Below are 14,750 nucleotides of genomic sequence, written 5' to 3'. Positions count from 1 at the left end.
TTACAATAGCAAATTTTATTTTTTATGATAACAAAAATTACAATAGCAAAATTTGAACACCATTTTTCCATCTTTTTCTTGGCAACCAAACGCCATCCGTTCATTTTTCATGTGAGATTAACCACAAATAAGAAATAACTCCATGTCCCACAGAAATGATAACCGATAAAAAATACATTAAAAAATCATTTTCTTCGTGACTCAACGTTTTTCTCGATCCGGCGGACCACAAGCAGCCACATGATGGCATTAGCACTCCACGTGTCACGATCGCACGACGCTTGGAAAGTGGGGTTCACCCAATAGCGAAGAACCGGTCCTTTACGTGGTTTCCACACACCTGGTATAGCCGGTAAGCCAAGAGGGATTTACCGATAGGCCCGGTGAGAGGCGTCAATGGTATAAGAAGCGGGGGTTTAAGCAATGGTTCGTGGTTTTCAGAGGGTTTTGGCGATCGGAGGGAGAGAGACGAGGTTTTTGGTATTAGAGAGAGAGAAAAATGGGTGCTGTTTGAATGGGAAGAAAAAGATCTGTATAATCCTGGAAAATATGAGATAGAGAGAAAATGGGTGAGAAAAAGGTGTAAATTTCTGTGTTTGTTTATTTGAATTCTCCGATCTTACATCGCCGGAAAGTTTTCGAGATTTTGGATTTCTCGGCGCAAAGGTTTGAGGTTTGAGCGAAAATCCGTTGGCCAGAGGTGAGCATGTTGTGATTTTTGGCGAAAATTGTTAAAGCTTGCGTTTTTTGATGTGGGTTTTTTACGGTTTCGATGAGCCTTTCCCGAACAGCGTGTTTGGTTGCCGAGAAAGTGCGGGAAAGGGGAGAAAGTTGTTTGGTATTTGACGCGGAATTCGACCGGGAAAGCTTTTTTGGCTCGGAATTATGCGATTTTCCGCTCGGAAATTCTGAGCAAACAAACGGGTCTTAAAAAATGATATTATTTTTTTCCGTTGATTTTATGGACGATCTGATTTGTTCCAAGGGTTTGATGGATTCGATCTGGGTTTCCCGGTGGAAGTCATTATTTCCATCCCAATTTTTATCCGAAATAAAAAAATTTCACTCAGAAACTCGAGAAATGAAGATTCTCTGTTTGTTTTTGTCTGTTGTGGAAACCCAATCTGAATTGTGTGTTCTTCAAGCTCGATCCCGGCCGAGCGTTTTAGACTTCTTTATTTTTCCAGATTTTCGGACAATTCCCTGAGAATTAAGGGATTTTTTTCTTCAGAATTTTGGTTTTTCCATTGCTGGATTTTGTATTTAGATCTGCCTTTTGGGTTTTGCTGTGGTTTAAGTTTTTTTTTCTTTTTTCTTTTTTCCCGCTTCTCATTTACTCCGTCAAAAGTGGCGAGTTTTTGTAATCCTGACAGAAACTGTTAAGGATTTTGTATGATGGGTTCGATTGTCATTTGTTGTTTCCTGGTACATGTTAAGGTTGATTTATCTGTTACTAAGTCATTATTTTTCTGTTAATTCTTAGTTTCCCCCTTTTCTTATGTTTCTTGTTCTTCTGGGTTTCTATGTATTTGTTTTTGTAGTCAGATCATGTGGATCTGATCGGAGTTTCGGACATGAAATTATGCTGCTTGTTTGTAATTTGATATATACTTGTACGTTTTTGGAGTTTTTGTATGCTAGTTTTGGTTTCTTTGAACCCAAATGAAATCGATGTTGGGTAATAATGTTCTGGATATCTCCCGGGATTCTATTGATAGAGTGAATTATCCGAGATTATTTTCTGTGATCCTAACAATTAGTTTGTTTCTGCGAAACTCATTGCTTGCATTCATCTGTTTTCAGGAACTCTAGCTTTTGGATTTTGATTAGTGGTAGCTCGCGACGTGTATATTAGTTGAAAGGATTATTCTGGGTTCTGATGCATCGTAGTTGGATTTAAATTTTCGTGTTATGATTTTTGAGAGATGGTGTTGCAGAAGAGGTTGGATTACGGATTCAATGGCTATCAGGTGCCTCCCACTCCTAAAGCTTCTAGATCAGCAAGGGTATGCATATCCAACGACTCTTTATGATTTACATTTTTCGTTTACAATTTATATGCTTTATGTTTTATCAAAAGAAACCATATGCTTAAGTTTCATAACGATTTTCAGAAGCGACGTGTGGTTCGTAAGGTAGTTGAAGACAATGCATTGGGTGCATTTGACTTGTTGGCCACTGTAGCTGGCAAGTTATTGCTCGAGGGAGAGAGTTCTCCCGCTTCTAATCATACATCAATTGGAAAAGATCAATGTGCAGGTAGTAAGGAACATTGCCTGGACGGAGATAAACCATTGAAAGTGGAACCTTGTGATCAAGGAAGCTCCGACAGGATACCTTTGGTATCTGATCATATCTCGCAAGGTCAGAATCTAAGTTCGTGCTCCAAGGCTTCTCCAGTTCATCAGAATGAATGTCATTCTGTTATGACAACTTCTAATTGTTCGGAGAGGTTTGTTTCTGATATGTTGGTGAGTGGAAAATGCAAGAATGAGGTGGGAAGTTTTACTGGCAAATTAGAAGCTGGCTATTCTGGAAACAGGGAGCCTGGTGATTGTAAATTAGATGGTGAAGTTAAAATATTAGTAAATGATGAGACTAAGAGTGGGGAAGTGCTAACTGGTACCGGGGATGGTATGTGCAGTTTAGAGGATCCGGTTGTCTGGGAAGGGGAGCCTCCTCCACTAGCTAGTTCAGATAGTAGCACCAAGGTGCCTATGTATGTAGACCATATTCCTCAGCGATCTTTCCCCGCTAGCCGGGATGATGTAAATGTAGTTAGTAGAGATGATGACGAAAATTCCTCTGGGTGTACACACCCTAGTACCGCAATGAAGTATTCAAGGCCAGCTCCGTTGCGGATTGGAGACCGAAGAATACGAAAAATATTGGCTTCAAAATATTGGAAAGTAGCTCCAAAGATGAAGGATGAGACACATTCTAATTCCTGTAAGTGGCCGCCTCGTACTAAAAAAATTTGTGAGTTTCTCGAGCTTCCTTCTAAAGTTTAGTAGGATTGCTGTGTGGTTTTGCTGATCTGTTTTCTAATAACTATTATCTTTTTCTGAATCTTTAGATCGGGATATGAAACCAAATTACCACAATAGGAAGAATTGCTACAAACGTCAAAGATCTCAAATGAATATGCCTTTCAAGAAAAGGAGGCTTTTTGACCATAGCACGGTTCCAAATCCTGATGAAGGTATTAGTAGAGAGGGATTCTTTGACTTGCGTGAGAAGGGAATCAATGCTTCTGCTTCGTGTTCAAAGATGCAAGGTCATTTTTAAAACCAGATTCTATTCAATCTGAAGTGTGATTATTTTAAAGTGTTTTGAGATGTATGAGTCTTTTTACCAAGTAGTTTGAAAAATTTATGCAGCCACTGGGACGTCTTCTTCGGTAGCAGGCCAGCACTCATCTTTCCAATCAAGAAATTCTCATGGTATGAGAAGCTTTCACGTGCGCTTGATATGTACACTTTTAATTTGATTGGTGTCTTAACATTGCAAGAGCGTCTTACGAGGTGTTTTTCTTATACAGTGAAGCTCAGGATCAAGTCGTTCAGGATTCCAGAACTATTTATTGAGATCCCAGAGACGGCAACTGTTGGTTCATTAAAGGTATTTTGGGACTATTTTGATTGTCTATATCCTCCTCGTTTAGCTTTGAGTATAGTGGATTTGTGTGAATGTCTATACATACAGTTCTTTCCCACGGTCTTAGTTCAGCTCCTGATGATGTGTGATTATTCTGCAGAAAACAGTAATGGAAGCAGTGACAGCTGTACTTGGAGGTGGATTATGTGTTGGTGTACTTCTTCGAGGAAAGAAAGTGAGAGATGACAATAAAACTTTACTGCAAACAGGAATTTCTCAAGATGACCATCTAGATTCTGTGGGATTTTCCTTGGAAGCCAACCCTTCCCGAAACCCCCCTCCTTTATGTTCTGATGATTCTCCCTGTATGCTTCCCTGTGATGAATTAAAGCCTTTAATAAGGTAATGCAAATATGCTCTGGCCTCGTCAGTTTTGCACCTGGTTCAGTTTTTTGTTTATCTCCCTGCGTGCTAATTGATTACAGATGGTGGGGCTTCTTTTCTGTGTTCATTTTTCTCTTTTTCCAATTGAATGCTAGGGTGATTTCGAAACTTTTTTACAATGGTAGCCGTTAGGTTGTACATAATAGTCTTGTCTAGTTGCTATGCAAGCTCAGTCTCCTAGGATTGCTTTCAGACGAAAACTAGATGGTTGCTATTTAGCTAATAATGATTTTGCACCAGGTACCAACCGGGTCCTACTAGCAAACCCATACCTGAACCTCATATGGCCAGTTTTGGGGGCTTCATAGAAAGCGATCATGATTCAGCACCCTCTCCAACAGAGATGTCAGCTGAAAAAAGCACAACAGATTCTAAAGCATTGGTTGCTGTTCCAGATATGGGTGTAGATGCACTAGCTGTGGTCCCTGGGAACAGGAAATCAAGGCGGTTTGATATTGGACAGCGCCGAATTCGTCGACCTTTCTCTGTTACGGAAGTGGAAGCACTTGTCCAAGCGGTTGAGAAACTTGGTACTGGAAGGTATAAATGATATACGAGCAAAAATTCTCAACATTCGAGAAAATTGATTTTGTCCACATGACACTCTAAAATTTTACTCATAATTTTTCAGGCCCATGGCCTTAAAAGAGTAAACTGCGAGCTTTCGATAAAAAAAAAAACGGCACTTCCTGCTGTAGTGTGGAGTTTTTAATGATTTTGCTTATTTACAGGTGGCGTGATGTTAAACTACGAGCTTTCGACAATGCTAAGCATCGAACATATGTGGATTTAAAGGTAAGGAGTCTATTTGCCAATGATGAAATTTGAATACAAGCATTGTTTCTTTCAAATTTTCCTAACTTTACGAGAAGTTTGCTCATCATTGCATTGGCCTTCTTGGTTTTCTGGTTACCTAATCGAGCCCCGGTAAAATATTTCAAATTTAAATTTCATATCATATGTTACTTTCACATGGTTTTTGATTGCTACCTCACCATTATAGTTTTTACAATTTATGAATCCTCTTTCGTGGCTTGGGCCCACTCGAGGTACTTTGTTTGATCTGGTTAGTCTGTCAAACAGCTTGCTTGAATTAGGGGCAAATGATTAGGCAGTCTTTATATGGCTTTGTTAATCTGCATAACTTTTATCTTGTTAAATACAACTGTCTCAAGGAATCTCTTATGTTCTTATCTTACACGCCTACATCTGACTTTGTCTGTTAAATACTGTTGTTTGCTATGCTTTTTGGTTTTCTGTTTGAAAACTGCTTAAAAGTTGAGGCATTTGATGTGGGTTTGGTTGTGATTGTGTCGTTTTTACGGGTTGTGTAGGATAAGTGGAAAACCTTAGTGCACACGGCGAGAATATCTCCTCAACAGAGGCGGGGAGAGCCTGTCCCCCAAGAGCTCTTGGACAGGGTCCTAACAGCTCATGCGTACTGGTCCCAGCAGCAAGCCAAACAACAGCTCAAACAGCCCGAGACTTGCATTCTCGTCTGAACGAAAAGCGGAAGCACATGTTGAACAAAAATTGAATGGTTGGTTTTAGAAGGGTATGTCTAGATGTCTTGATAAATTTTTTTTTATTGTATTTTTGTTAATGATGTAAAAAAAGTATGACAAAGTACAAGTTGAAGAATGTTTATGTAATATCAGTCGGGTCCGTCGTCGCTCTTGCCGTGGCTCCCTTTCCCCGACCGGAGAGGCCGCCGGCCCTTGTAAATGGATGACAAAATAAGAAGAGAGATGGCTAACTGAATTCTTTTGAAACCCAAGTTGTTGGTTGGTGTTTCCTGATTATTTTTTGGGTACATGTATGTATGTGGTTTGGGTGATTGTGAAGGTATTAGTTAATGTACTGTTAGTTTAATTTAGCATTGATGCTAATGCAGTTCTTGTAATCTTCCATTCTTTTGCTTTTCAGTTGCAAATAGATAACAAAATCTCAAGGCCAACTTACATCATTACTATGAGTTTTAACTTTCTCATGTCTCGGCACGATTGGTTTGAGATATCTCTATATTGTAATAGATATTTCATTGGTTGTATTTTAAGCCAATCACGTATTGATATGAGTTTCAATTTTCTCATATGTATCCTTGCACAATACTTACTGTTACAATGACATTCTTGTTGAATCGAAATTGTATGTGTTACGCTCAAAATGCTAGAAAGTATCACAGGAAGAGATCCACATGTAAAATAAGGGTAAATCACCAATATGATCCTTGAGATTTGCATAACTCATCACTTTGGCCCTTGAGATTCCAAATTGATAAAAGTAATCCCTGAGATTGTCCACCATCCATCATTTTGGTCATTCCGTTAAAAATTCCGTTAAGTGTCCCAGAGCTCTTGGCTGGAAGTTTGGGCAATTTTCAAAGCTTCGTAACTCAATCATTTCTTAACCAAATTCGAACCGTAATATATCAAAATGAAGATAGGAAAGTGTAGAATAAGATTATATCTATTTCAAAGCCCAATGGTTGCCGGAGATGGCCGGAAAATAGCCTCAAAGTTGACTGGTCCGAGTGAAAACTTGAAAACTCGCCGGAAATTGGGTAAACTTTAAACGTTCATAACTTCTTCAATACTCAACGAAATCAAGTGATTCAAAACTAAAATCATACTTCTCGACGAGACAAAGATAATGGTACATTTTTTGACAGCTAACTCGTTGTGGTTTGGCCGGAAAACGGCTCAAAAGTGGCTAACTCGAGACCAAGACAGCCACTTTCGAGCCGTTTTCCGGCCAAACCACGGCGAGTTAGTAAAAAAAGATACCATTCTCTTTGTCTCATCGAGAAGTATGATTTTTATTTTTGAATCACTTGATTTCGTTGAGTATTGAAGAAGTTATAAACGTTTAAAGTTTACCAAGTTTCCGGCGAGTTTTCAAGTTTTCACTCGGACCAGTCAACTTTGAGGCTATTTTCCGGCAATCTCTGGCAAACATTGGGCTTCGAAATAGGTATAATCTTATTTTACACGTTCCTATCTTTATTTTGATATATTATGGGTCGAATTTGGTTAAGAAACGATTGAGTTACGAAACTTTGAAAATTACCCAAACTTCTGGCCAAGAGCTCCGGGACACTTAACGAAGTTTGTAACGGAAGGACCAAAATAATGGATGTTGGACAATCTCAGGGACCACTTTTATCGATTTGGAATCTCAGGGACCAAAGTGATGAGTTATGCAAATCTCATGGATCATTTTGACGATTTACTTGTAAAATAATGATATAAAGAGGGTAATGACTTGAGCAATACTTTTGTTATTGAGGGACTTTCCGGTGGTAGTCAGATTGGAATCAAACTGGGGGTGATGATGCATAAATGGTGTGGTTTGAATTAAAATAATAGGTTTGAGATTGGAGTCTAATTTGAAACCACCACATGGTGGTCGAGTGGTTGGAACGATTCTAAATATGTATTTTATACAGTTTGTTCTGTGTTTAGTTTCTGATGCTAAAATGTCACACGATATTGATAAAAAAGAAGCTAAAATGTAGTTATGAGTCTCTTAAAAAATGAAATTGGAGTCTAATTTGGCCTAATGTAGGACAATGATTAAAAGTCCTGAATTTTTAATTTGAATCGAACTTTTTGTGACTTGAGGTTTCTCTCAGTCCACTTTGTACCGATCAGGTTCATCACATTTTATTTAAATAATATTCTTTTTTTCCCCTGTATTTTAAGGTGGAACTGATTTATTTAATTTTTTTGTTTCTTTGGGGCAGTGGGGGTGGTGGGTTGTGCAAGTGAATTGGGACGAGTATATGGACCCCTTTAGCCTTTAGGATACAAAAATAAAATCAGAATCCCACACCCTTCCATCAATATTATTTCATAATTTTTTTTGAAAGTTTTTTTTAATTTTTAATTTTTAAGTTTAATTTTTTTTATACAATGATACTTTATTTAAAAATGAAAAATTGGCTTAGAGTTAGTCATAGCCAAGTGATCTCAACATAAATTTATATGTCCTAGTCATTTATTTTAGTTGAATTTGAGATATCTTATCTTTTGGCAGTTTGAAGGCTCGATCCAATTTTTGAAAAATTAAGTTTGTTGGCTTTTAACGGATTCCAATGAGACAATATTAGATCGAAGGCACTACATATGAATCATCATTGCATCGATATAAGTAGGACATAAAATTTCTAACGAAATAAAGACTGAATGCCACTAAACCAACTGATTATGTGCAAATTTTGTGTATAAACCTAAAGATAGAATAACAAGTGAAGAGATATGGGGGCAAGGTAGGGAAGAAGAATAGGAGAATATGCGAATGGCATGTGAATAATTGAGTAGATATATACTTGAACTTGATCCTCCTTCAAGTTGTTTGGAGAAACCTCATGTTACTTCACATCATTTGTCATTAAAAACCAAAAATGTTGGGCAAATTGGAATGGTCCCTCCACTCCACCCCACCCACAATTTTGTCAAATTGTCACTAATACGTCCATGCCTATATATCTCTATATCTATATATCTATCTCTTTCGTGTAATGTCTATTAATTCTATGTGGATAGTCTAGATAGGAGTGGATTTGTGGTTACTAATAATTGGGGTGTCTTTTTCTGCCACAATTCTCATTTACAAGGACCATAGAACATGTATGTAAATAAGACCAGTAGTGGATCCATGATTCTAACATCAGGTGGTCCTAATCAATGTACGTTAGGCGCTAATTGGGCGGCGGGCTGGGGTTTTCTGCCTTTGCGCCTAAACAGGGCCTAGGCATATTTAAGTAAGTTTATTTTATATCATACAAAGAAGTGCATATTTACACTTAAAAAACTATACTTGTATTGAAATTTTGAGTTTATTATTTTAATTAGGTTTATTATTTAACGTATATCATACAAAAATATCAGAAAATTTTTCTTTAGTATTTTAGTGAATTTGACGGCATGAGATGAAATTTCAAGTGATTACGAGTTCGTAGTATTTTACCAAATATTCTCATTTACTATTAAAAGGGGTATAAGGCTATCCTTGCTATAAAAGGTGAATAATAATTTTAGATTTTTCGTATTATTAAAACTTAACATGTGGGTAGACATGATTGCCTATCTGATAGGGGCCGGGACATGAGCACTCCGGTCCTTATGGGTTAGGCCGTCATCACCACAACGTAGACAAGGAGATTAGTTGCTTACAAAAGTTGAGTGTAGGGTCGAATTGAGTTGCAAAGGTCCATTGTGGAGTGAAGTAGGTCATGCAAGGTACATGGAGCCAATGGACGAGATGATGGGTCTTACTAGGTTCGCAATGGTTTGAAAAAGCCATCCTCACACTGCTTGACCAACTGCCATAACTCGCATTTGCAAAACCAAACCGTGACTTGAGTTCCCAATTTGTGCACATTTGCCTAAAGGGCTTATACATATGGGCCTCAGGAAACCCAAATAACCTGGGCCTTCCTTTGTGAATACAGGGTGCATTGGCATCAGTTCGAGCCCAATTTAACTTCAACTTTTATGCTCAGTAAAGCCGGGTCAATACAAGCATCACCCAAAGTCTCAAGGCCTATAGCCCAATCTAGCAAGTACTTTGAGGGAGCATTTGCTCACCACCATAATTATGTTCTATACTTATCATATATCTCATCATCTGCCAACGTGTACTTACACTTAACTCTAGTTAATTTTTTTTCATATTGGGAAATAAACATTGAATATGAAAACCATAGTTGGTTAAAACACTAGTAGAAAAAACACTTTGCGCGACGTACATAAATGCGTCGCGCAAAGCCAAAAGTCGTTGCCTAATGGTTTGCGCGACGAAGGGTTCGTCGCGCGCTGACCGTCGCGCCAAGGCAGTGACGGTAGGGTTTGCGCAACGAACAATAACATGCGTCGCGCAAAGTACTTTGCGCGACTCACGTATGCGTCATGCAAAGTACTTTGCGCGACGTATATGTGCATCGTGCAAAGTACTTTGAGCGACGTACGTGCACGTCGTGCAAAGTACTTTGAGCGACGTGCATCCTATGGTATGCGTCGCGCAAAACCCTTTTTTTGGTTTGAGTTATTTTTTTTTTAATTCTTGATCAATATTATAATTAAATTCTAAAGAATAATTAATTAACCAAACAAAAGTATTTAATTATAAAATATATAAAAATGTGCATACAAGATGTCCAAACAAAAAAAAAACTACAAGTGAACTGGTTTAATACATTAAGCTACTGGGTATCGGCAGGGCGAGATGGGTCTGAGGTCGAAGGTGGAGCAAGATGAGGTGCCGGTAGCGAGATTTGGAGGCCAGCCATCTGTATGGCTTGTACAAGTTCTTGCACCCTCCCGACACAGGTCCTCACCTTCTCGTCCTGGGCCTTCATCCGCTCATCCTGGGCCCTCAGCTGCACCTTCATCTGCTCACTCTCGGCCCTCAGCTGCGTCACTTCCTCCTTCAATGCATTGACCTCTACTGTTTTCGATCTGGAAGAAGAGGCACCCGTCTCACGAACTCGAGCTTTCCCCATACCTCGAACAACCTTGCCACGACGACGACCGAAGTTCTGATCCAGGACATCAGTCATGATCTGAAAACCTACATCCTCAGGTAGCGTGACGTCCTCGATCGGAGTCTCCGAGGGAAGCTGTGATGTTGCTTCGTGGAGAACAACATCTCTTTTTTCCACCATAGTAGCCTGTAATAATAAAGAAAAAACATATAATGTTTAATAACAAAATATAGATAATATTTGAATGATTCTTACATATAAGAATAATAATAATTACATATACTTACATGAAGTTGCTTAGTGGTCTCATTATTAGGTCGAACGTAAACTTCCTCGAACATGTCGATCTCTGGGAACATAGAACCCTCCTGAAGAAAAAAACATGAAGAAAATTTTATTAATCAATAATAATAAATAAATTGTATAAAATTTCAAAGTTAATTTACTTTTACCTCACGTCGTGCCTCAAGCCTATACGAAAAGGGCTTTGAACCAGAATGGTGGAAAAGTGTCTTTGACTCCCGAGCTTTCTGGCCAGCAATAAATTTCTTCTGTTAAACACACAATATACATGTTAGTGCGACTATTTGAAATAAATTAATAAAAAAGCTTAAAAAAATAACATGTACAATAATAAATTATTATTATTAAAATATTATGTATATACCACAAATTTTGGGTCCGTAAAATGTTTGCAGAGCCACTCCCAATCCTCTGGCCGGTCCTTCAACTCGATTGGAACATGTAGACGAGCAATCTCCTGATCATTCCATTGCTTAAAAAACGTGTGAAAATTGTTCTTCCATTTTTTGTATCGGGTTGCTAAGGTCCCCTCTAAGTAGGCCATAGCCTCAGGGGATATGTCCTCAAGATCATAAACGCACTACGAATATGAAAAATAATAAAATAATTGTAAAAAATTTAATAATATTAAGATAATATATTTTGGTTTTGAATATTTGTAAACAAAATTAAAAAAATAATAACAGCTAAAAATTAATATACTAACCGACAACTTGTCTCACACCAATGTCCTCGTCTCCTCGGGAATTTTTGCCCAAGACCCCCGCTGAAAGGGACAATTATCTCGAATAACAACACCACAGCTAGTAGCGATGCCGCTATGCTGCTGTGAGGTAGCCGCTCCACAATGTCGCGGGTCATACACAATCTTGATCTTGGAGCCGTTCTGCCGTGCGCCCTCTAACTGCTTCAACATTCGATTAGGTCCCCTGGTGGTTTTTTTAGCTGGCCAAAAATACTTAAATGGTGAAAATCGTAAGCTTAAATTTGTAAAAAAAAATTTGACACAACCTCCCCTAATGGTATAGCATTTCCGAAAACCTTATAACAGTAAAATAACAGTAATTCACAACCTGCAACACATTTTCACAATCCAACAAATTTTGACCATCATAAAAATAATAGTTTTAAAATGAGAAAAAGAAAATACAACGTAGTGAGAATTAGAAAAAACTACCTGGCTGGGAGGCCTCACCCTCTACTCTGGATGCCGAGGAAGTGTGATCAGAAGGCTCCGGCTCGCGACGGCGCCAGTGAGGCCGCCGTGCACTGACCTGCTCAACCGACACTGATGACGTCGATGAGACAGGCACCTGGGACGCCATAGCAGCAGGCTTAGCAAGGGGTGTAGGCTCCCCAATCAATGGAGCACTCACAGCTAGAGCAGTAGATGCTGATAATGCGGAAGGCGCATTGGTCACACTCCGACGACGAGTGATCAAATGCGACATCTATACACTTTTTTAACCATAAAAATATAACATTAGAAACTAATCCTTTCTTGCATTTGAAACTAGAAGAAAAAAGCAAAGAAAACTGAACAAAGCATCATTAACCATTGCCGCCAGACCCATACTTCTTGCCAAGAAGTAGGACTTGCAATTTGTCATAGCCAGCAAGCACATTGGCACTTGCATAGTCTAGAGAATATACAAAAATAAGAGATAAAGCACTAGAGTTTGAGCTCCAAGCAATGATATTGCCTACACTACCAAAAAAAAAAAATAAACGATCAATCGATGGTGTGCAAACTGCATACTTAATGCAAAATCAAGCTTCTTAAAATTGAGAATTGCAAACAGTTCCATGTGCTTTCATAGCCATGCTCCCTTGAAACAAAATGAAGCATAGTTTGATGCAAACAGCGGAAAGTTGCACAATTTTTATATCCTCTATTCACATAAATACAAAATATGCCAATCCATATCAAAACTGAAAGCTGAACAATTTTTATATCCAACCCCTAACAGACTACACCTACTCTACAATCCGTGAACATGTTCTACAATTTCCCCTCACAATTCCCATTCTTCCAAGAATCAAATATTGTCAAGGCCATTACTTATCAATGTTGATAACAAAAAATAAATGAACAGTCTGGATTCGCTTCAAAATCTGTCAGAACATGAATATGGATTCGCTTCAAAATTTGCAAAACCTTGACTCTGTTTTAGTAATTATTAAAGATGAAAGATGCAACATGATCCCTAATCGTACCTGTTTCTTGCCCGATAGCTTGTAAAAGCAAGACGTATTTGGTATAAGATGGCTTCAACTACAAAATAATATATGTCAGGATCTTACGGAAATGAGTTGGTTATCAATATCCAACTCATTTGAAACCCCCTACAATTCCTAAAGGCCTAACTGATCCAATCCAATTTTGATCGGTTTATTGGATAGGATGGCGGATTTGCTTGTGACAATCAAATGCTTTCATGCTTTTTCCCCTAACAGGCTACCAGATAAATGGAAAAAACAAGACATATAAAAAGCGGGTGTGTACCTTATGAATTAAGTTATCCCTTTTGAGTATGTACAATATCAAGGTTCCAAAGATCTGGGACTCCAAAAACCATGCGAACACCTTGACCAGAAATCCAGGCACACGAGGAGCTACAGAGCAAATGAGATTTATTGTGTAGATACATTACACACATTTGAACAAATCGAAAATTTCTAAATTTCACTAAAGTACATGCTTTGAAACAATAGATTAAAGCAAATCAAGCACAGAAAATCATTGGAGATTTTCTCCAGTGTTAATCCAGTGATAACCAAATTTGAGAAGACTGATAATTAATAGACAACCTGCAGCTTCGTTGACAGTCTAAGGGGGAATCACAAGCAATCTTCATTTTATCGATAACATTATACTGAAAAATGTTCAGAAACTAAAGACGCATTGGTTTAGATATAACCATAAGCCAATTGATGCGAAACGGCGTTTAAATGTGAGTGCATTTCATTAATCCTAGTCAAGTAAATAGAGAAATGACCAGTTGAAAAAAACTGGTTCACAGGACCAGCTCCCTCTTGAAAATAGTCCACCTGAAATTGATTTTCTTCATCCTCGATAAATCTAAAGAAGTGACAAGTTTATTGTTTACTTGGATTCATAACAACATGTGCAGAAACTTACCATCAAATTCGTGCACCCACCCACTTAAAGGCATGCAAGTCATGCACTACACCCACCCTAATCCGAAACCCACAGTCCTCAAACCCTCACACATTTGGCAAAATACTCAGAAATCAAGTTAATTAACATGAAATTTGACCCTAAACCCTAAAGAACCAAAACCCAGTGAAAATCAGAAATCCTTACCTTGATTTTGGGACTCGATTGGTGTCGGATTCGCGTCTCTATGTGTGTGGCCGGATGAGCGCCGTTGAAGTGGACGGAGGAGCGACGTGACTCGATGGAGGAGCGGCGGGATATTTGGGGTTCACGGGAAAGAGAGAGGGATATTTGGGGTCTACGGGAAAGAGAGGGATATTTGGGGTTCAAGATTGTACGGTCGATGTTGGCTTCGTTGGCGTCGAAGCCTTGAAATTGAAGTTCCTTGAAGTTCCTTGAAGCCTTGAAATTGAATAAATTTCTGAAAATTTGACCTACAGGTGATGTCGAATAAAGCCTTGAAATCAAATAAAGATACTACAGGTGAAATCAAAGGAAGAGGGAAGGTTCAAGATTTTGTCCAAACTTGGAAAATTGAAAAAAAAACGCCTATTTTTCACTACCGCAGTGCCAAAATTATCACAACTTGCGCGACGTACGTATACAATTTGACGTCCTGCAAGGTGGTTTTGCGCGACGATCACATTAATGCGTCGCGCACATTTTTTTTTTAATTATTATTAAAATTACTGAAAATGTGACTTTCGTCATTTCAAATTCATTTTTTTTTTACATAAA

General features: G+C 38.4%; 1 protein-coding gene and 1 pseudogene across 2 annotated transcripts; one reads left to right on the top strand and one right to left on the bottom strand.

Annotated features, from left to right (window-relative positions):
• Positions 1-418: 418 nt before the first annotated feature.
• On the top strand, positions 419-5,944 carry LOC126616864 (telomere repeat-binding protein 5-like). Of its 2 annotated transcripts, none has more exons than XM_050284992.1 (10): positions 419-700; positions 1,804-2,006; positions 2,115-2,949; positions 3,077-3,277; positions 3,381-3,443; positions 3,542-3,621; positions 3,758-3,999; positions 4,282-4,581; positions 4,773-4,836; positions 5,376-5,944. In XM_050284992.1, the coding sequence occupies exons 2-10, from the start codon at positions 1,926-1,928 to the stop codon at positions 5,541-5,543; spliced, it is 2,034 nt and encodes a 677-aa protein (XP_050140949.1). In that variant the 5' UTR covers positions 419-700; positions 1,804-1,925; the 3' UTR covers positions 5,544-5,944. The 2 variants fall into 2 exon arrangements, with proteins under 2 accessions (XP_050140949.1, XP_050140948.1); XM_050284991.1 differs by having other exon boundaries at positions 2,115-2,979.
• Positions 5,945-10,236: 4,292 nt separating this feature from the next.
• Positions 10,237-14,462, bottom strand: LOC126616863 (uncharacterized; annotated as a pseudogene).
• Positions 14,463-14,750: the final 288 nt, after the last annotated feature.

The sequence above is a fragment of the Malus sylvestris genome, chromosome 3 (genome assembly GCF_916048215.2).
Source record: "Malus sylvestris chromosome 3, drMalSylv7.2, whole genome shotgun sequence".
In the NCBI taxonomy this organism is placed as follows: Eukaryota; Viridiplantae; Streptophyta; class Magnoliopsida; order Rosales; family Rosaceae; genus Malus; species Malus sylvestris.
Note: the sequence above shows the minus strand (reverse complement) of the source record. Positions and strands in the feature narration are given on the sequence as shown.